The sequence below is a fragment of the Xyrauchen texanus genome, chromosome 16, assembly GCF_025860055.1.
Source record: "Xyrauchen texanus isolate HMW12.3.18 chromosome 16, RBS_HiC_50CHRs, whole genome shotgun sequence".
Classification (NCBI taxonomy): Eukaryota; Metazoa; Chordata; class Actinopteri; order Cypriniformes; family Catostomidae; genus Xyrauchen; species Xyrauchen texanus.
Window position 1 is genome coordinate 25,008,188 of NC_068291.1, and position 24,125 is coordinate 25,032,312.

The 24,125-nt window shown below is 37.2% G+C and overlaps 1 protein-coding gene across 1 annotated transcript in view; it reads right to left on the reverse strand.

The window, feature by feature from the left end:
- The window catches only part of LOC127656869 (protein quaking-A-like), a 130,842-nt gene that overhangs the window by 22,305 nt on the left and 84,412 nt on the right, over positions 1-24,125 (reverse strand). The window contains 1 exon segment of the mRNA XM_052145392.1: positions 20,938-21,081. Within this exon segment, the coding sequence (XP_052001352.1) occupies positions 20,938-21,081 (144 nt within the window).

A 24,125-nucleotide genomic window follows, 5' to 3' on the forward strand; every position in this document is an offset into this window, starting at 1 on the left:
TTTACACACACTTTGTTAGTATTTGATAGCGTTGCCTTTAAATTGTTTAACTTGGTTCAAATATTTTGGGTAGCCTTCCACAAGCTTCTCACTTTAACCCTCTAGGGTCTGAGGGTGTTTTGGGCCCAGGAGAAGTTTTGACATGCCTTGACATTTGTGCTTTTTTCAGTTGCTTGAAAACATATTAATGGCTAAAGTCTGATAACACCGTATTCAGCACAAACATGGCTAAAATAATATCTGAGCAACAGGTGTGTACATGTTTGTATTAATGAGAAAATAACGTTTATGCATGGTTTTTGAAAAAACTAAAATTTTAAGTCATTGAAATAAGGCCATGTAACACATACTAAACATAAATCCACAAGACTTTTGAGAACTGGATCTTGTAGCCTAGAGGTTTTGCTGCAAAATGATGTGAAAACCATCCTGATTACTCATTCAAATAAACAACATAGTAATTGAACTTTTGTAAGACAATTTAAGTGTTGAAAGGTAATATGCGAGGTGGTGTGAACCATCACGAATATTTATGTGATTCACACCTGAGGATAAAAAAAAAAGACCACTCCTCTGGGCCCATCAATGAGGAATGTGACAGAGAATGAATGTTAGGAGTAGAGGTCGACCGATATTGGTTTTTTCAGGCCGATGCCGATCTTTTGAAATCCGGGTCGGCCGATGGCTGTTTAATGCTGCCGATTTATTTTGGCCGATATTTGGCCGATATGTACTTGTTTTTAACCTCTTATTTGAAAGATAAAATGTAACACAAATAATTACTTAACATAGACAACATTTCTCAACAAATACATTTATTGAACACTTGACCAATCTGCACTTGTACACTTAAATTAAAAATGTATAATGTAAAAACATATTGTATAAATAATGTATAACAAATATATTAAATAAACAAAGCAGGTGTTACGAACTGCTCCGAGACACGAAGGTTGAGATCCAAATGCAGCTTTAATTAAGGGGCAATCCAGACACGTAATCCAATATTCAGAGCATCCAAGAGAAGCACAGGCATAACTAGGGGTGGGTATCGTTAAGGTTTTAATGGTATCACTATCTTACCGATACTGCTTATCGATCCGGTACTTTAACAGTATTCTTAACGGTTCTTTTGTTATATATATATATATATATATATATATATATATATATATATATATATATATATATATATATATATTAAACAAAGATAAACGTTATATAGGCACAGTGATTTAATTTCAGGAAGGTCTACTAACATTACTGTTCAGGTGTGGTCTAAAAAGAAATCTAATAAAGTAATCAATTGTAAAATAACACTGCATAGTTTATCATAGATAGATTAATGCTTATTAATGCAGAAGTTATTCATTCAAGAGCTGTAAGTGATTTTCTCTTTGCCTTTTGTTGTTTGATTCGCAGTAATGGCTCAATCGTCACATGTTTAATAGACAGCTTCCCCTTTAAGACCGAAGTTCAGATCTAATAGGCTCCTGATGCAGCATATTTTCTCCCCAACTATTTCCATAACTACGTCCATTTAAGACATAAACTGTGTTTAAGTGAATCTCCAAGCCGGTCGTTTTGACATATTTTTGTGTATAGTTGATCGTTTAGACGCATGAAACCCAAAGTAGCCTATAGTTTGCTTGTCTCTTTGCGTGTGTGTTTCGAGCTGCGCCTTTGGGAACGGTATCTCTTGCACTCTTTTTATTATTAAATGCGTCCCGCAATTTAGCAACAGTAGCATTTTATAACAATCACCGATCGTGCTGATTCTGATGTTAAGTTTTAGGGAGAAATGTCAGTGCACCGCTGTGAAGGGAAGGAAGTTGTGCTAGACAGAATGCGGCTTATGTATAAATATTCTTTTTATAATCTTTGGAAGGCGAAATCTAAAATAAAATCAGACTAATAAATCACATATTTAAACCAGGCTATGTCTGAATGTTTACTTCTGTCACTCATTAAGCAGGGCTCGTTTTGTGCTCGCTGTGGCACCGCGTGAGCAAGTTCTCTCTCTCTCTCTCTCTCTCTCTCTCTCTCTCTGCGAATAGCTAAATTGCATCACAGACAAATGGTTTCATATTATTATACATAGAAATGGCTGGCGAGATAAATAACCTTCTCTTTATAGCAATAAAGAATGTATTTTCTTAATTTCTCCAGTACCGACAGCAGAACCAGTAACGTCCGAGCTTACCAAAGCCAGTCCTTCAATAGCCTATAGTGCGTTGGTATCTTTTTTATTACTTATTTCTCTGCATTGAGTGACAACCCTCTCAAATATAAGACACACAAACAGAACAAATAAAAGTCTCAGATTCACTGTCTGTAATTGCAAAATTCTTGTTTACTTATTGTGACATGATAGCAACCCTTCTGCTGTGATGATGCAAATTCAACTACGCTATCAATATCCAAAGTAGCCGAACGTCATGTCGCCTATCGCGTGTCACGTTTTTTCTTGAAGTTGGCAGTAACATATCAAAAGTTTTTAATTAAATCTAAAGAAGTTATACAAATTTAACCCTTACTGTTTTCTCCAAGGAACTTAGCTCCTTCCTTAGGCACTGGATGAGGTCTGCTCACTCTGCTGGAAAATGACTCTAGGGGCAGTGTGCGTCGAACACGTGTTCCACAACAACACTAGGCTGCCCACAGATGCGCCTGCCTAATAATCGGCTTGATATGCGTGGATATTGGCCGATGCCGATTATGTAAAAAATGCAAAAAAATCGGCCGATTAATCGGTCGACCTCTAGTTAGGATACTTTATGATCAAAATCAAGTTAAAAGTAATCGGATTATATATTTTCTTTACATAAAGACTTTACTTAATTTTAGACCTACACTACCGTTATAAGTCTCTTCTGCTCACCAAGACTGCAATTATTTGATCCAAAATACAGTAAAAACAGTGATATTCTGATCTCTTTTTACAATTTAAAAGAGCAGTTTTCTATTTAAATATATTGTAAAATGCAATTTCTGATCAAAGCTGAATTTTCAGCATCATTACACTCAGTGTCACATGATCCTTCAGAAATCATTATAAGATGGTGATTTTCTAATATGGGCATATTTAAAGTGTATTTTACTCATTTAACCTGAACACATATTTGCAAGCACAAGCTTTGTTGATAATGGGGCAGCATAATCATGTTAAAATATAATCTAAACATTAATATTATTTTTATATCATATTACATATCATACAGCATACAATGTAAATGCCTGCTTTAGCTGAAACAGCAGTTAAAATGTAACAAAAACTTGACTATTAGGACATATTTCAAATGTCAATACTTTGAATCCTGCCTGGAAACAGTCCCACTAGTAAAATATGTACGTTTATATAAAATAGCACATCAGCTAATGAAAACTAAATCACTTACTCATCTGAAATTGTATCCTCGGCTGGATCAAGTCTCTCTTCAAAATACAAACGTTCATCTGAGTCCCGCTCTTCTGAGGAAAATGTTAACATCCTTACATCAAGGAGTTTACAAACATGCAGAAAAGTTTAGTTGTGTTTACATCAAATCTCGCAGTCGGGGGCGTGCACCATTTCCCTTGATCGTCTCAGCACATTACCGTATGAATGGCGCGCTCTGCTGGTGGGTGTGATCACATTACCTATAATGAAGCTGAGCCAGGATAACCGTACATCGCTATGTTTCATACAGATTACATTGCAGGAGAATATTTGTTTTAAATTTGAATTGTTTTATTTAAAAAGTAGAAATTAAGCTTTCTTTAGACATGTTTTATGTTTGTGCAATAAGTATTCGCAGAGTTTCAGTTCATTTTTGTGACGTGTTTCTAAAATATGCTCGTGAACACAGAGACAGCTGAAAGCCCACCCTTTTTATTTTCTTTATTTTACAAAAGCACAACATTATGTTGTTATTGTGAGTGTACACAAATAAAAGTAGACCCTTTATAGTCTCTAATGATGGCTTACACTTATCTGTATACCCAAAAATGACTGAGTATTTTAAGTTGTTTCTGCTGTAATGACGAAAATATCCAGCAGGACACGCCGGCGCGCGCACAACTTTGGATGTATGCTTGGAGTCATTGTTCATTTGGAAAACCCATTTGCGACTTGCTGGCTGATGTCTTGAGATGTTGCTTCATAATTTTCCTTCATCATGATGCCATCTATATTGTAAAGTGCACCAGTTCCTTCTGCAGCAAAGCAGAATATTACATAATATTACCACTGGTTCGTTAAGCAGGGTTAGGGCTAAGCCTACACAAAGCAAGACACATTGATCTTATTGTTTTTTTTTTTTTAACTAAAAATTCAAATGAAACTGGAAATAAATTAAGGGCAATTAAAATGTGTGCTCAACTCTTTGAAAGATGGCTTTACAACAGTTGTCAACATCTCTCTGGCAAAGAACCTACTTCATCTGTGCATTCTCTACCAGTTGGGTATTTTGTTGTCTAGGAAAGCACATCGTGTGTGAATAAATTCCTTTTGTTCCCTCATTCACATATCCATATATATATCCAATTACATTGGAAACCCCTGGGCTGAGAGATCTGTGAATATTCTTGCTTTAATGATTTTGCATTGAAAATTTTACATTTATATAAAAAACAACAAACTTAAATCGAATACATTTCTAAATTAAATTTGCACTCCAAACGAAAAGCAAATAAAATAATGTAGTGATATATATATATATATATATATATATATATATATATATATATATATATATATATATATATATATATATATATATATATATATATATATATATATATATATATATATAAATAAAGGAAATGCACCGATTGTGAAATTCTGGGCCGATACCAATGTTTAAAATACTTTGGCCGATGCAGATTTTTAGTTTTTGCTGTTATTTAATCCCCCTTTTGTGCAGGTGAAACAAATAAATATTTCACACCATCTTTGAATGAGCACAAATTCAAATCATACAAAATAATGATATAATGTTTAATATAACCTTTCCAATAACAAACTTTTTCACGAGCCTTTTTAGCCTGCTATACACCTGCTAAACAGCTTAATTTTTCACAAAAAAACAACAAAAAAAACAGACCAGACAGTAAAATACTCCCACACCACCGACATTTTCTTGCACTTATTTGAAAACAAAACACACGTGCGAACGGCATCCTTTGGCCGCTTATGACATGCCAGAGTCGTGTCCAGCCAGTGGCTGTCGGTGGCATTATAGTTCAACCTGTTGCATCTTCTCAGAAACTGCAGCTGGGAAGGCAACTGTTGTCCAAGTCAACCACAAATAAACAAGACATAAACAGATAAACATCGGCCACTGCCAACGGTGAATGACATCGTATTTGCAGATAGGCCGATGTCAGTCAACATGGCGAATATCGGACGATACCAATGTTTGGCCGATACATCAGTGCACCCCTAATACACACACACCTTCCCATTTACCGTCAGGCAAGTATCTGTCTAAACATGCAGGCGGAAATTACTTGAAATGAAGACAAAACATTATAAAAGTAAAAATTATAATAATGATTATCACTGAAATATAAATCAGTTTGAGGTGAACATGCTTTTGTATTATTTTATGTTTTAAACCACAGATGTATAGGCTGCATATTTGTGGTCACAATGAACTGCTCTGTGGAAATAAAGCAAACTGAACTCAAAGAACCTCCTGAACTGAGATGCCTGATGTCATTTGCAGCACTCAGATACAAAAAAACAAAATGTTAGAAGACAGAAACAAAGAAAGAGTGAGAACCTTTTAGACGCGCGTGTTCCACGAGACTGCACGTCTCCATATCAGTGCGTCGTATATGTGCATAGATGGCTGTCATCTGTTCTTAATATAATACGCGCATGTCTGAGTCTACTGGCAAAATATTTGTAATATTAATTTGAAAATAATAATAATAATAATAATAATAGAATACATGGGAAAACGAGCCAAAATTGTCAAAGGCATCAGCTGTTGGCGATCACTGACCATCGTCGCTCCCCGAGATCATAGTCTATCAGCAAAACCCCAATGTTCATTTCTCTCTATAAATTAACACAATGTTCAGACAGTCTCCTTGCTGGTTTTTCCCCAGACACATTCAATATAATTACTGCTTTCGCTGGTGTCGCTGTGACTCGCTTCGTGCGGGCACTTGTAACATTTATATTTTAAAGGCTCATTATTGTTATTATTATTATGGTTAAATACGTCTCTGTAATGTAGAGCAGTGTTAGCAATGCTAATATTCTCAGCCCTGGAACTCAAACCATTTTCTGATGCCCTCCAAAAATATACATTTAAGTAATTAAATTAATATCATAAACGTGCGACTTGTCGACTAATGTCTTAAATTAACACCTGCTAGTTTGACTAGGAAAATCATTGGTCAGGGGCAGCCCTAGCAGTTTGTCTCAAATCTGATACAAATTTGGTGTGAACCAGCCATTAAGTCGGCATCTAAGTAGCCAACTTGAAACAACACGATAGGGCTAAGCGATGTCCCACCAACGTGCTGAGAAGTTTTGGCTTAATTTAACAATTATGTAAATGAAGCTTTTGACAGAAAAATCAGGTAGTGAGCTGCCAGCTTTATGTCTGCTTACCCCACCCCAATTACAACTCACCACACAGCCCTGATACTAACGCAATGAGTCACGTCACATTACAGATCACTCCCAACTGCTCTTCTTTGGTGGACTCCACCAGATTTGCAATAAGGGCTGGAGAAGAGGGGCGAGTGTAAATTAAAACAGCTCCATCTCCATGATGAATCATCCTTGATATCCTGCACACTTGAATAAATAGAATTTCTGCATCAGCTTTCTGTTGGCAGTACTGCACTGCTTCAGTTAGGAGTGGAGACTGCTGCAAAAAAATAATAATAAAAAAAAAATTGTCTGCGTCACCATTCACCAAGGGTGTAGATTAAACAGAAACCTGCAAAGAAATAACATGTCTAAAGGGAGGTGGCATGTCAGAAGTAAGCTCTAGCAAACAGTAGGGCACCTACTCTGGGTCAAGGCCACCTGTTCTAACCCTGCAGTAGTGCTGGTAGAGTACAGCTGATTTGGGCTAGCATAAGTGAGGGCTAGAATAGGAGGGAGCAAAAAAGGGCACCCTAGCCAGCACGGTTAATTGTTTGTTTTAGCTTTGAATCTTCATCAGATGCATAAGTGCAACTGAAGTGGGTGAAAAATTAAAACATTAGCAGAATTCCTATTGCAGCTACATTATGCTGCTGCACACTGCTATGTTACTCTGATCTGAAATTCACAGTTAGCAGATAGCCAGGTGGCCCTTAGGGTCACAGATTAAGCATCATTGTCTGCGAACAGAGGGCAAATTTAATCCCAGAGAAAAAACTATTTGAGGCAGCTTGTTTGCTTGCTGTGATAAGTGGCATTATAGCAAAAGATACAAGAGATACCTATCTTTGTAAATTATACATTAGTATCATACAAAAAGATGTCATAATATTGCCGTCAAAAATGGAGCAGTTAAATAAAATGCTCCCTACAGTATCACTTTATTATTTCCACTTCAGAAAGGCAATTAACAGTAGAGGGAATATTTTTCAACCAAAAAACCGCTAAGCAGCAGATGCAAGTAATCTAATGTGAAATGTTTTTTTTTTTTTTTTTAAGTGAGTAATATATACTGACAAAATCACTTCAAAATAGAAACTTAAATGAAAAATCCCATTGCACTGTGTGAAGTAGTGCACTTCACACAATGCACCTTGAATTTGTGCCTTTAAATGGCAGGTGCTCAGGTGAAAACAGGCACATAGTAAATCAGTCTATTCTGGTCTGCTGTTTCCATACTGTTCATTCAGTTTGAGGAAGTCCAATGGAGCGTTTGAAGCCGCTGCCAGCTAACACCGGATTAGCATGCAGACCCCAAGAGAAGCCTTTTCCTGTTGTGGTTCTGGTGGTCAGTAAGCCTGAAGTGCAAACCATGACTCCAATCAAGAAGACTTCAGTAAGTAAAAGACGACAGCTGCTTCAGGAAAGACGATACAGAAGGAGAACATACCATAAAGCAAGACTGAGGGCGAATACCAGTCAAAAATAAGAATCACTAAGCCCTACTCACTCTGAAGGACAGAGTATTCAGAGTGATCATTGTGATGGGAGCAGGGGATAACGGTCACATTTCTGTGCATTTAGAACACACGACTCAAAGACGTTATTTTCTACAATATTTTTTATAGCCGTTAATATTGTGCAAAATTATTATTTGCTATTTGGGTCAAAAATTGCCTCCAAGTCCAATTTTATCTTGTATGCTATTTTCCATGTAGTATGTAGGTCTATATTTTACTAACATCCTTATGGAAGAGGCCTTTGTGGAGGCATAAAAAAAAGGGACATAAAAAATGACCAAAAGTTTGAAGGGGTAAAGGAAATAACTCTGGAAAAGTGAAGTGGAAAAGTCAATTTTACGTATGTCTACAGTGTCAAGTTGTTTGACCCCATTTTCTGTTCGTATCAACACTTATGCATGATCAGCATTGAGAACTCTCCAGCTATGAGCCACATCTCCAAGCTCGTGCAAGGGACTTTTACAAGCTCACGGTTGTTCCCATTACCCATGATTCCTCACTCTAGACCCCGCAGCTGGGACTTGAGTGTGATTGGATGCGACACATGTACTAAACACAAGGACACAATAGCACTCTCTAATGCGTTGCATTGAATGGCAGGGCAACTTGCACACGTTTTTGGAGGCTGTCGTCACAGGTGGTTGCCTTCAGTGAGTTTTTTTTTTTTTTTCCCATCCTTTTTTTTTTTTTCTCCAATGATCTCAGCCAATGAAACTCAAGCTGTGGTGAAGGCAGTACAATAGAGTTAAATTGCAGCCATGTCAATGAACAGCTTCCTAATAGCAATTATATTTTTCTGGATGCGTTTAATAAAAAATAAAAATAAATAAAAACATTATTCTATAGAAAGAATGGTCATTAATTGGATAGGTATTCTTACAAACACATACAGAAAACAACAGCAGGCAGCCAGATGGCATTTTGCTGTGGTTTTTCACATTGGTCTGAAACGAGGTTAGAGTGATTATACATGTTTAAGACAAGGTGTTTATTGATCATGATGTGCTGGCCACCCAGAACAGGCCTCATTCAGGCAGCGAAACAAGACACATGGCCTGCGAGCAGAAGGTGAGAATTTGGCGGATGAGGACGCTACGCCCCAAAGACCACAATGCCTGTCGAATATTATACACCATCTGTCTCACTCACTCTCCCATTATCACAGAGAGTAAGAGAGGTCTATAACCAGGTGTATGGTTTGAAATCAACTTCTCTTCTAAATTGGGAAAGATTACAAATGCAAAGCATCTATGACAATTCAGAGAGGCTTGACACCTCTCCAGATTGGGGACTCATTGTACTCGGCAGAGCCACTGAGTGTGATGATTATTGAAGTACACTGGATAAAAGACATGCCAAGAGAGACAGTGTGAAAGAGTGGGAGTGTGCATGAGAAGAAAAAAAAAGGGAACAGGGCTCCAGGCTACAGTGCAAACACTGCTAACCCAGTTACCTTGTTGCAGGCAAGGACAAGCCCATTCGCGGAGAGATGTAGCAAGAATTGTGTGAGTACAGTTCCCCAATTTCTCTTCTCTTCCAAATCCCTCCTTTCCTTTGAGGTCTTTCAAGATATTGAAGTATCTTTGAGGACACGGGAAGCAGCAAGTTGGTTTTCTAGTCATTTTCTGCTTACAAGCATAAGCAGAATTGAAACAAAATGTTATTGGAAAAAAAAAAAATAGTAATGAAGGAATAAAGAGCCAGTCTGTTGGGCTTCAGATACTATATACACCCACGTACAGCTCGCTAGCCATTTAACTGTGGATGCAATAATTCTGCTACTGATATGCCACAATCAAGCAGGAAGTTCCTCCTTGAACAACAATAAAATATAAGATAAGATGTTCTATAAAGCCAGGAGCATCAACTAAAGATATTATTACTATTAACATTTAAATAAGGGATTTAAAAGGTCATTGTCCACGGTTATAATTAAAACCTTTGCTCACTCCTGTCAACGGCAACTCTGAGAGCACTGACATTAAAATAACCTGGGAAAATATTTTGACATGCCAGCTTAATTAGCCAATGTAAAGGGAATGGACACATAGTGGCCTAGATTCTTAATGAGGTATCATAGGTGTGAGCTTCTATTTCACATCATTCTCCAGTGCAATCAAACCAACTGGGAGCAGACATGCTGAAGAACACTTTTGTGGAAATAGCTCACCAGTCACGAGTGCTTATCAGAGGGGAAATTTAGGGAGAATAATATTAGGCTAAAATTTTCCCAGCAGGCCTTTCAATGGGCCTCTAAATATATAAAGACAGCAAGATTAACACTGACCTCACATACCAACATAGCTATTGACAATCATTTGTAACAACTCTGCTGCTTTCTGTTAAATGGATTCACTTTGTCTTTCATATATGAGTGTTTCTTTGTACAATTCATGTCCCAGGTGTTGATTTTTTTTTAAAAAAGAACTCAATTGTTTTCTTTTTTTTTTTGAATAGAAAACAATAAAAAAAAAAAAAACAACAATTCAAGTTTTTAAAACAACTGTAAGCCTCATTCCAGACTGATACTTTCAATATTAAACTGAGTAATTTATATTTTTATGTATTTTCTTAATGTTTAAAACTATGATAATCTAAACTAAAAGTAAAATAAACTATTTAACTTTGTGTGAAAATCATTCATACATTTTTCCAGAAATTACAACTGCCCCGCAGTTTTGGAATCACAGACACCCCACCAAACAATTTTGCCCGCAATATTATTTTTTTTTGTTTTGTTTATTTATTTATTTTTCAAAAGTTTAAAAGTGTCAAAAATGTCACACACATACACCTCTAGGAAAACTAAACACAAAATAAAGCTGATGGAAACACAAATTAACTTTTCACAAGTGTTGACATTATATTTTTCTATTTAACTTTAGTGCATAAATCCTGTCAAGCTAAATTTCGTGAAAAACTAGTTTGGAAAAATAATTTGCAGCGAAAAATGGCATTAATGCAAAACATGCCCTGTCACAGGTATGCAACAGTATGAGATTTTCATTGTATGATAACGGTCTCAGAAAATATCACAGTATTACTATTATACCCTTAAAAGGAGTGAAAACAGAAGTTTTTTTTTAATAATAATTGAAACTTGAAAGCATTTTTTTTATTTTTTAAGTATGTGTAAAAAGCCATAAAATACATTTGAATAAATAAGCTAATAGAATTATAATAAACATAATAAAAAAAAAAAATAGCATGTAACTAACATTTTATATAATTAACGCCATGGAAATCTAGGCCCGCGGACGTGCCCTTAAATGTACAAAATAAAAGTATGCGATAAACAAAACAGCTGTGTGTTACATTGGTACACATGCCACATATCTTTGGAAAGCTACATTTCTTGATTTTCTATTGATATAAACCATTTTAAGATACAATCACAACAGCAGGTACAATCTATATCTTTGTCAGACCACCAACATATAAACAACCAATAACAAAATTTAGGCAACTCACCTATGATGCCTCATAGTTGTACACTGAGCCATAACTTCCCGACAAAAACGGTGTTGTTTCATTGTCAAATGTCCAAATGATCAAATCAAGTAAAATGTTTAGTCCAAATCACAGTATTACATCAATAAATATCCACAGACTCTTGTTGCATAATTTCAAAGCACCTGGCAGCTGTGCCTAATCTTTCACATATTACCGTAATAACTTCAGTTCAGATGTAAACATTTCCTATATCCGGTATCAAAATGGAAGCACGCACTCTGACCTTTCGATTGACACCTCATTTGACCCAATAGGAGCTTCCATGTCCTGTCCACAGCCTTCAATACCCAACCACCATCTGTGTCGAGTGTAAGGGCATACCCACTTTCCTTTGTTTACTGATCAAACCAATTACATTGAAGAGTGGAAATGACTGACGCATCGTGATAGCCAATGAAATTCTGAAAACAGTGATATGTGGCTTTAGTGGAACGATTAGAGGACGGCTCTGTTGTGTGTGTGCGCAAAGTTTCCTCGAAGTTTACCCACTGCTGTGCGCCTCAGCGTAAATGCATGCAGAGCTGCTTTGGAACTGTTTACACATTTGGCGATTTAAATATGGTGAAACGGACGCTGAAAAACAGGATTTTCACCCCAGGATGTGATATAAGAAGGCATTCATTGTCAAAATTCTGAGTTTGGAGATGAAATTTCTGAAAACAATACAGATGATTCAGAGGCAGATGGAGAGATGAGACATGGCTCTGGACAAGTAAGTGTTTTCTTGTGTTTATAACATATATTACTGTATATTCCGCATAAATAAGCTTTTAGTTTGAATAATGAATACACATTTTGTAATTACCCTTTGTCGTGTGTTTCCTCAGTGAGTGTTTGAACCGTTTGTGCGTGTTTTTAGTTCATTGTTTGTTTCAGATCTATTGACATGCTATATAGATGTTTTGTATATTTACTGTAAATATATATATATATAGTAAATAAATCAATAAATATAAGTTGAAAATAAGAATATATGTTGTGTTTGAGAGTCTCTTTGTTACAATGCGGGGAGGTGGGGGAGGTGTAGGGCCATCTATTTGTTACAATGCTGAATTCATGGGGGAGGTGTAGGCCCATCTCTTTGTTCCATAGTACATTGGCAAAGTATACAGTATTTACAGTAAATATACATACAATAATACATATTTACACACTTACGAAAAGAAAAATAACTATATATATATATATATATATATATATATATATATATAGAATACAGAAAAGATGGAAAAGTTGTGTCTAGCTTTGTAAATTACATTTATTTATTATCCCCCACTCAGCAAGCGGCCACATAAAGTGGAGCAGCAGGACAGCACCTCATCAAGAGAGGAGGGCTTTCAGAGAGACACTTGCTGAGGAGCTGGCAGAGTTGGGGTCTCACTCCACAGCCAGACCCGTATCTCCTGCTCCACGAAGAGCACATCACAGGCCGTTGCACATCACCAAATCTTGCACCGCTGGTCGTCTGAAGTGCAGGCAGTGTCATGCAAAGACACCAGTGAAGTACTCTCCTGTGTTGTGCCTATGTGCTTTGTACACAAATGTGACTGCTACAATGACTGGCATGTTGCTAGAAACATGTACAATTTTATAATGGTTTGTAAATACTTTATGTAAAAATTAATGTAAATAGTTTGTTGTGTATTTTTTATATAAACAAATTGTCCACCATAGCACTAGTTTTGACTCTTTTATATGCACAACATTTAGTTTCAAGAAGGGAAAAGGCACTCTAATGTGTTTATGCATCAGTTACTCTGTGTCAGCAAAACTAATAGTGGATCTGGATATGGAATATGATAGCTCTAAGTGTCATCTTTCATTAGAGCCCAAAATTATGACTGTACGTTGAAGCGTTCAAAAGTTGCAGCCTTTTTGTCCTAGGTTTCCAAAGTGTCCTTTTGGAGTATCCAAAAGGCACTTTTGTAAAACGCCTGGGTGTACCCTTAGAAAAACATGTGTAAAATATTCATTTTTTATGATATTGTTATAACATTTGAACTTGGACTAGGTAAGGATTCATGCTGTGATCCCATTGTGTTCTCAAGCTAATAGCTACAAGTTATAGTCATCTGCAGGCATCTGTATGCAAAACAAATTTCAGGCGGAAAAAAAAAACTTCTATTTCATTGTGTTCAAACTTCTATTACTCAGAATCAGTAGCACTTACAGTAATTCTGACTGCTGGAGAAAAAACTTCAGAGTGTCCCCTTTCAAATGTGACCAAAACCATGCATGTACTCCAAACGGTTCAAGAACAGCTTTAAATTTACTTTGGGTATGCCTTGATTAGGCGTTTTAGGCTAATTTTACAGGATTGGGAAGAGGTTAAAGCATGTTAGATTACATGTTAGAATTAACTACTAAACTAAAAAGTAATGTCCTATGATTATTAAAAGTTAACATATACTGTAGGTGCACGACAGCGCAGCAAGAATGCTCCTGTCTGTACCTTTAACTCTGTGGTTCTCAACTGGTTTTGCTTCAGGACAGATTTTACATTGGAAATTAAGTGGCGACCCACCATAGTAAAAAGGTAACCTGTATTTAATGTATCCTGGGTCACATTTCATTTTACGTTGCATAGTATTGTTCATGGTTTTTAAGTACAAGGACATGCATCGTGACATTTTTGTTGTTGACGTCAACAACAGTGACAGGAAGTTCTCTTTTAAAAATTGAAGAGCATATTTATTTAAATGAGCCCATTTTTATCCCATTTGTTTCTAATATTAAACTTAATTAGAATAGAACATACATATTACACACGGAGGAAAGGCTCCTCATTACCATGGTTAGGTCAGTGTAGCTAGTCTTATATAATAGTAATAATAATAACAAATTAGAGTATTTATGAAAAAATAAATACTGGCTGAAACATCTTGAAACTTTAACTACAACTGACACTGCTGATATCAAACGAGGTCTAATAGATTCTACATTAAGATTATTTCATATGAAACTAACATTGTCAAAATATAACTGTTCACTCATGTAAAATCGTGAAACAATTCTGTAAAATAATAGAAAGAAAAAAAAAACACATTTGCGCATTACCACAGTGTCACTCTTTTCCTCCTCAGTGATGTTTGGCATGTCAGGGCTGCCTACTGTTTGAGAAGTTCGACTTTACTTCCTACGTAACGCTGTAAACTAAAAAAAAAAGTCTCACTAGAACTGAAATGGGTCACATCAGTTTTGAGGTCTGCGCTCCGCAATATCGAGTGTAGCCGGTTGTTGCACGCGTGGCCAGAGAGCAGAGCAGATCATTAGCGCGAGCTGGTTCGGTTACACTTGTGCGAAAGTGCAGATGAGATGCCTTTAGCTGATTGCAAGATTATCTTTAAATTTGCCTCAGCAGTACTAAATAGGCTATCACTTGGGTGGCCACCGAAATATCTTCAAAGGGATAACCATGGCATTGTTCTTTCCCTGTTGTCCGTGACCCAGGTCAAATAGACCTGCGACCCACTTTTGGGTCGTCACCCACCAGTTGAGAAACACTGCTTTAACTCGCACACAAACTCCCTCATGTCAGACCCCCTCGCTTCTCTGACATTTTCTCCACTGCATGTGTGTGTGTGTGGGGGCAAGTTGATGAGTCTGACAGGCAGTCGAGGAGGACAGGAGATGTGCACGCGCAGGTGAGATTCTCCATCTGGTTGCATGTTTTTCTCAATACCATATTTAAGCAAATGTACATGGTAAGATAAGTCCATTTCATACCGTGGTATACCGTGAAACCGGTATACCGCTGCAACCATAATCACAGAACAGAATTTACATCACATGTGTCCTCACAACAAACAGCATAGTGGAGAGGTACACTTGGACTGATAAGGAGATACGATTTTTGGTCAATTTCTTTTAAAGACAACAACATCACCTTTATTTTTGCGCAACATTTTCCTAGACTTTTAATGGAAAAGATTGCGGTGTCTTTTACCAAAACTGCGATAAAAATAACCTCAGGTTATATTAATCCCGTGCAATTGACAATTAAAAAAAATTTAAAAAAATAAAAAGGTGAATCTACATGATACAGCCTGTAACTGTGTTAACAGGTATTTTTTATGGTGGTTATGGTTCTCAGAGTTCTGAAATGGATGTTGCTTTTTTTATTTATTGAACTGCAATAACAGACATGAGTTTCCATAAAAGAAAACCAAAATAGATATAAAATTCAGCAGAGGGGATTAAACAAAAGTGCCAAAATAATTAATATACAGAAAACAAGAAATAAGTGAAAAGGAATAAAGAGGGAGTAATTAACATAAATGAAGGAAAATAAATCATAACAAGTGTATAGAGGCAGATAAAGTGTAAAAAAAAAAAAAGATTGCTACAAGGGGTCATATTATAGCAAAAGTTATTAAAAGACATATTCCAAGTTTTGAAGAGGTGGACAGATGTCCAACATGTAATGTCCAACATCTCTTTGAAAAAAAGAAAAAAAAGAAAATTAAAATGGACTGCAGATAACGGTGGCGGTTGTGCATGTACAAATGCAGTGTTTAAGCAGTGTTTAAGCATATATGTTCCATTTTATTTTGCCATGTATACCAATCAATTTCTTCTAATAATCCCAGATATAGATGAGCTATTTCTCCATTTCCATGTAATCGTCTTTTATTTCCTACTATTGCAATTGTTAAATTAAAATGACAGTAAAATGGCCAATTTAAATAAATTACCTCAACCTCTCCATTTTACACAAAATGTGGGTTCATCTGGGGTGCGAAAGGTACACAATGTGTACCTTAAAATTCTCTCTGTAAACTGCTCAAGGGCAGATTTATTTTGTGATAAACAATAAAAAAAAATATATATATAATATTTTCTTTTTAAATGACGTCACGCACAATCTGGTAAAAGGCCATTTGAATGGAATCAAGGGAGACAGCAAATTTTACAAACATTTATTTATTTATTTTTTTACGTATTTCGACTTTGTTGATAACAGAACATAGTAAAAAGTGGATAGAAACTTGGTCACCTTGTGGTGCAGAAACTCTCATGTCAAAGTCTACACATTATATTTTTTAAACATCTAAATCCACAACATCCATCACAAGTGTTAGCTGTCTTGGGTTTAGCACCCCTAACGAGAAAACCAATTTGTCAGGTTCTTAACACATTTGGGAGGCTAATTACCACGTAGGAAAGAAAAAGTTCTGGTGTTTTATTCTCTCTGATCATTTTCAAATGAGTCTGTGTATAAAGCAGTACACTGAATTAAAAGGGATCTGATATGTAGACGTGTCCCTGGCCTGCAACTTGTCACTGATTTGCAGGAATCGGACGGAGCTTGTCATTAAATCGTCAGGAGATTAGGTCACCATTGTTTGTGCAGTTGCTATAATCTGTGACATGGTGCAGCATTTGGCTGTAGTTTACTCCGTTATCCAAAACTGGGTCTCATCTTGAACAAGGAAAGCCCAAGTCTTCAAGGATTTAGAGGTAAATGACTCCAGGATACATTGGCATACAGCAAGGAGTGACCTTGCCAAATCTTGTCACATAAAAATGCATAAAATTTACACACGGCTTGGATTTACACAATCAGCACATATTAAAATGGAAATTAGCAAATGCAAATTCAGAGATAAGATTGCAGATTCATTTTTAATCAATGCTGTGCTCTGTCACTGGTGGATTTAACAAAAACAAGGCAGTTCATAACACATAGCAAAAGTATCCTTTTAAAGTAACTAATTTGTTATCTAATGTAATAAAACTCAAACATTAAGTGTGGCTTAAGTGTCCAAATACTTATTTATTACAAGCAGCTCAAAACACAAATTAACCTCAAGAACAATCCACCTCCAACCAATGTTGTACCAATCAAGCCACTGCCAAAACCTAATTGCTGGTATAAAACTCCACGATTGTGTACAGCTACTTTCTTGCAGCAGGGTGATAACAAGATCATGGTCATTAAAAGTTAAGCTTAGGCTAGAGCACGCAATTCATTCTCTAACCCAAACAAACACAATGTCTTTTCTAACCATCTCAGGAAGATATTCATCAGTCATCATATGCCTCCTGCACCCACTAAGTAAACCTAGACTTAGAATTGTACGGATCATCTCGAGAGATGTCAAAATACATTACAAAAATACAGCTGAATCTTCATCTTGGTGACAATGGGCAATGCTGCAAGGCTCTGAATCATAAACTTGTTCTTGACACTAACAAATATATATATTTGTAGATCTTAAGCATGTTCACACCACCAGCGACATTGTGCGAGACAGCGACACCATCCCATTATCTTTCAATGGGAGCACAGCGACTTCCGGCGACATGAGTTGTCGCAACCACTGACGACAGATCGCTCTGGGGATCGACAAGAAAATTTACATTTTATGTAAATGAGCAACATTCGCAAGCGACTACAAATGAGTGTGAAGACAGATGCTTACGTCATCTGTCTCCAGGCAGGGTGAGTGTGAGATTCTGGAGCAGGTTATATAAAAACCGCATTATAAATGCTACTATGGGGCAGTTGTGCAGTCACCAATAACATTGGAGTGGCGGCAGCAGTAGGAACGTCCACCAGTCACACAGATCGCAAAGTCTAGTGGCATGCCGTCTGCGGTGTGAACAGGGCTTAAAGACTAGGGTACACTTGGGGGGGCTTTCACTCAGGACACGTTTGCTGCGGTCCGATTCAGAGTGCGATTGTTCCCGGTGCGCCCTGCAGCGTTGGTCTGGTTTCACACTTGCTTGATTCTATCGAACCATGGTTCATTTGAGTTCATCTTACATCATCGCAAACACATGAACAACGCGACTCACACTTTTATTTTTTTTTTGTGCCATTCTTTTGTGAACGACAACTGCGTATATGTGCGCTTCATGGAGTAACTCTGATGTCCAGGGGAAGGTGGCTTGCTGCTGCTCGCAAACAGCATTTTTGGAGTAGACAGCTGATTGCACGGAATTAATTTGCATCTTTGTTGACGCTGCACGCTTACTCGCGCTCGTGTCCAAGGTGAAGTTATTGCCACCGTCATCAACTATAATACCATATATTTTTAACCTATAATAGTATTTCTAGATAGTTTTTATAAAGTATATAGATAGACAGTATTTCTAGTGTTGATCGTACTTGTATGCCATTGTTGTTTCATTACTTGTTTGGGACTTTCAGGAATGTGTGGATACTCATGTGTTGTCGAAACTAATGTCGTCATTGGCTAAAACGCATTTGCGGGTTACTTAATGAAAGAGTGCGCAGCAGAGTTTTATTTCCAAGTTGCTTTTCACATTCACACTAGTTGCACTACAGTTCCATTGCAACTGAACTCCGAACACTTCCTACAGGTAGTCTCGGGTTCGGTACCATGGTGCGCACTACGATGCACACTGTGACTGCTTTTGCTCTAAATTCAATATGGCCAATTATGGTCTAATTTTTCTCCACTATCAAAAATGGCTCCATTCCTGCCCTAATTCTCTCCCCGTTTCTCACCTGCAACTACATTCATTACCAGATCACCTTAAACTTGAATTTCTCTGTTGGTGTGTCTCCCTTCCTCTGTCTCTCACTGGGAGTTGAAGAGTTCACAGGGACTTTGAGCTGAATCGCTCAATCACCCCCCTCTAAACCCAACCTCTGAGACTGTGCGCGCACTGGCGTTTACACACCGTTTATGGACTCTGTCCAAGTCTGATGATTATTCAAATGCTATGTGTAGAACTGATTCCTTGAGCAAGGCTGAAAATTTTCATTTGGTCTCTGCAAGCAGGAATTGTTCAGCTGTGGCAACTCTTCAGAAACAGAGCCAGGATTACAGATTCACACGGCAATGTGCTAGATGTCTCTCAAGGTAGGTAAAAATCAATAGCGCAGATGTTTATAAAGTAGACAGCCTCTCTCTGAAAGCTCTAGAAAGCTTCAAACAACCCCCCCCCCCCACCACCACCCCATTCAAATAATTTCCACATTGACAAAATGAAGACAGCCGAGGGGGAACAGACTGTGACCACGCCTGTTTGATGATGCATTTAATAAGACAATTTCATGGTGCTAAATGAGGCAAAGATATCCTTCATTTAGAAGGATAGGCTGAGAGATGGACAGTTTGTCATTTAATCCAGTTTAGCTTGGCATGATAAAGGGCATTAGAGTCAATCTGCCACACACAGAACCAGCAGGAAAATGAAGTTTGAGAAGAGCGTTATCTGTATGGCAAAACTCACATTACACAGACTTAAGCCATTCCAAATAATGAAAGGATGAGATATAGATATGTTACATCAGAACTATTCACAAACTCACCCCTGGAAAAGATTTGTTGACTCATTGTTGTGTAACACTAAATGAAAGAAATGAATAGAGTAAATAAAGGCCTCCTGAAAGCCTGAGCAAGGCATGAGTGTGCATTTGTGGGAAAGGATGGATATCCAGCAGAGCTGTGAGGATGACTTTGATCTCATGGGGACATAAGGTAGTAGCAAAAATTAGGAGAGCATGTAGCCATTTACTCATCTCCCACCCACCCACACTGTTCAGAATGACTCACATACTTTCAGCCAGCCATGTGTGTGTGTGTTTGTGTGTATATGTAAGGTTTACGGCCTCCTCGCTCAAACAGAACAAGAGAGACACAAGCATAGAGCAATAATCCCCAAACAAGAGACAAAATGTGGGGTTTACTACATCATTTTGGCCTAGAGGGAGACAGACAAACAAAGAAACAAGAGAAAGCCTGAGAGCAGCCAAAGAATGCCAAGGACTCCATGTCCCGCTCTGAAATAAAGCAAGAGAGGCACATGGCTGGGTGGAGAGGCTGGTTTTAGCCAGGTTTCAGAGGGTCAAAGCCTGTCCACCAGGAACTGATACGGAACAGGTACTTGCAGCTGCCCAGCCATTCTGTTCACTGCAGACAAACAGCCCAGAGTCAGAGACACTGACTTCATCGCCCCAACCCCCTACGGCAACCAACGGATGCCAGTGGGGAGCGAAGAACAGAGGAATGGAGCGGAAATATGTGGGAAGCAGGTTGCAGAGCGCCATTTGTTCTTGGCTGGGAGCTTGAGATAAAAATATCAAACCCAACAGTAGACTGAGGCCACAGGTCAGGGGTGGGATTAAAACCCAGCCCATATGCACAAAGGCACCCCTCTGTGTCACACCCAAAACACGAAGCAGTAGAGAGGATCAACTGTTGCCTCAAATCAAAAGCTCAAGCCACGGGCAGGGTCTGCAGCAAAGCTCTCAAACATTTTTTGAGGTCAAAACATTTGTCACATATCCACTATAACAAGCCCATTTATTAAGTTTAAAAGACACATTTTGTAACTTACTGCAGGCACCAGTAGCTTCTTGACCTCTTCGACAGCTCTTCTCATCTTGATCTCGGCACGTGTTTGTGTATCCTCTACTGTGATCAGTACATGCAGCTCTTCATTCAGGTGCTCCCAGTTTGGCTTGCCTCTGTTTTGCTCCTCCTGAGAAAGAGTGAATGAAAGAGGGAGATTGTGACAGGATTTTATACAGGACAAGTGTGAGAAATTTACATTTTCATTCCGCAGATGACAGTCAGCATTCATATGTAGCCTAACAGCAAGTTAAAGATGGCTGTTCTTTTAACAGCAGCTATTACCCAAGAGATCATTAACACACTCTGGGAATTAAAGAATGTTTATGACAAGATTTACAATTAGACAGCTGTAGTGGTGGACATACATGTTTTTTATAAGACCAATGTGATACCTATAACTAGAGAGCAGTGCAGCCAATATACTTTTATTATAACTTAATGATAGCAAATTTACTGATAGTAAGATCGCAGACTTTAAAAAGGAATGTTCCAGTTTCAACACAAGTTAAGCTCATTTGGCAGCATTTACAACATAATGATGATTACCACAAAAGCGTTTTTCAACTTATCCCTTTATTAAATAAAGCAGAAATCATGGCTACAATGAGACTCTTATAATAGCAATGAAAGGGGCCAGTCCATCTACTTTAAATTATGCAGTGTTTTAAAAGTATAGACCATACAAAACAGTATGTGTCAACATGATTTTTGTGTGATAACATCAGCCATTTATTGGTGTCACAGCATTTACCAGATTATAGGATTTGCCAGCATTGCATTGTCATGACAACAAACTTGTTATATCCTATATAACTTTAACAGATAAGGTTAGTAAGCAATTTCATCACATTTATCATAATGTTTACATCTTTTGGCAATACTTGTTGAAACTGTATGTTTATCCACTGGCCCCAGTCATTTCCACTGTAAGTGCCTTACTGTGTAACCATACCATCTGACTGAGGGATAAGTCAAAATAATTTTTGGTGGAAAAAATTAGGCCACAAATTCTGTTGGTTGAGCTCAAATTGTATTTAAATCAGGAACATTCCTTTTAATAAACATTTTACACAATATAAATAAAAATTCCCTTAAAATATTAGAGAGAGAAAAAAAAAAAATAGAAAATGTGCATCATCCATTAACAAGGCTTTCGGTAAATTTAGGATTTGACACTAGGCAGAATGATTGTAAGGGAGACCAATGACAGTAAAACAACAGATTCTGGTAACTAACCGTCCTGCCACAAGTTTTAGACATGATCAGATCTTTAGCACATCCCACAGATTTGGTTGGGTTCATGGTAACAAAGCCTAAATAAAGACAACCAAAAAGATGTGCGTGACATCCAAATCCCACCTCAAAAATTGACATAACAGTTCAAATGTATATCAAGCTAATTGTTAGGCTACTATTTATTCTCTCAGCCCAAGTCTAATGCATTTTGTCCCCAAAGTAGAGTCCAAAAAACGTACAATTTTCAAACAGAGCAGGTGAGAAAATAAGGTTATTTGAGCAGAATTGTCAAGGTGATCATTTAAAATGGTCTGCAGTTGGAGTGCATGACCATTTCATTGGCCTGGGTCTCAAAAAGTAAGCCATTATGCTACAGTGGAGTCATCTGAACTGTCACAGGTGCTAAATTGAACAAAAAAAAATAATAATAAAAAAGCTTTGCACTTGAGGGTGGGCCATTTTCAAAGCCAACAATTACCCACCAAAGCTTTCAACACCTCTCAGCAGCCTGACAGTCCACCCTGCTCTGCATTCATGAAGCACTATAAAACAGCTGGGATAAGCAAAAAATTATATTTCACCAGCACTCGTGCAAAAAAAGTTAATAGCCAAAAAATGATTGAAGAAATGCATTTGAACCTACTGAAAAAGATAAGATCTTTAGAGGATTTCTGAGGAAAATGCATTCAGAAATTGAGAGCAATCTCTTTTGCAAGAAATACTGACTGACCAATTTACCTTTACATGGTGAACTAGGGTAACTATCCCTTTAAAAAATAGCCAAAAATATAAATCTCATTCAAGTCCCAATGCCTGAAGCTATACAAGTAAAACAAAGACCACATGTTCTGCACCCGGTATTCGACAATAAAAAGCACTACTTGAATAATCAGACAAAATTTCCTTTGAGCATTTGCCTCCTGTGAACAATGCTGAATAATATTTCACTCCATCTGAGTCTCTCCCCAAATATCGCAATTACAACTGAGCACTTTGGGGGCGTTGTGGATTGGTAATCTAGGTGTTGGATGAGAGGAGGATTTAAGATGGTGTCTTTAGTGTGTGTGCTTTTAAAACCATGTGTGGCAATACTTGTAATATTTAGTTTATGATCGAATTCTACACTGTAGGCATGCAGTTCTTGTCAAGAGTCATAGATACCAGCAGACAAGTATCTGCCCTTAATGGTGAAAAGAAAATGTGAAGCAGCACAAGAAACTCTGAAGCTTCTTAGACCAGTATGTTTGTGCTGCAAGTGCGTTAAATATCTGAACATGGGCAGATTGTATTTTATAAAGATAATTTTCACCACTTGTTTTTCTGAATAATAACATGTTAAATTATAAAAAATGCGATGTGCATTAACCTAATGCTGTCAGTATTGGTTCCATGTAAGCTATGGATGAGTGCAAACTTTTTTTTACTGTTTGTTTATTATTATTATTATTATTATTATTATCATCATCATCATCTTAGTTTTCCCCATGTTTATTAATGAATATTGTTCATTACATTTGTTTTAAACCAAAAGTAAAGCATAGTTAAAGTTAACTTATGTTGAAAGTAACAGTTTCTGGTAACGGTTGAGTAAAACAATGTATTGCATGTACATATACTTTATTATCACATACATTTAAATTTTTAGAGTAAATTATTATATTTTTTGTGGGTAAGATTATTTGACTACAAAATTGCCCAACCCTAATTTCAGCACAAGTAGTTTAAGACCACTTGACCTGGCTTTTCTTGTTCTACATAAGGCTATTACGTGTTAATCATTTTACATTATTCAGAAAGTGTTGAGCTGTTTTAGACAACCCCTGTGTTCAGATATTTAATGCACATACCGATCTTATAAACTTCCAAGTTTGTTGTACCACTTCGCTTTTTCCACAATAAGTGCAAATACTTGTCCGTTGGTATGCATGACTTTAA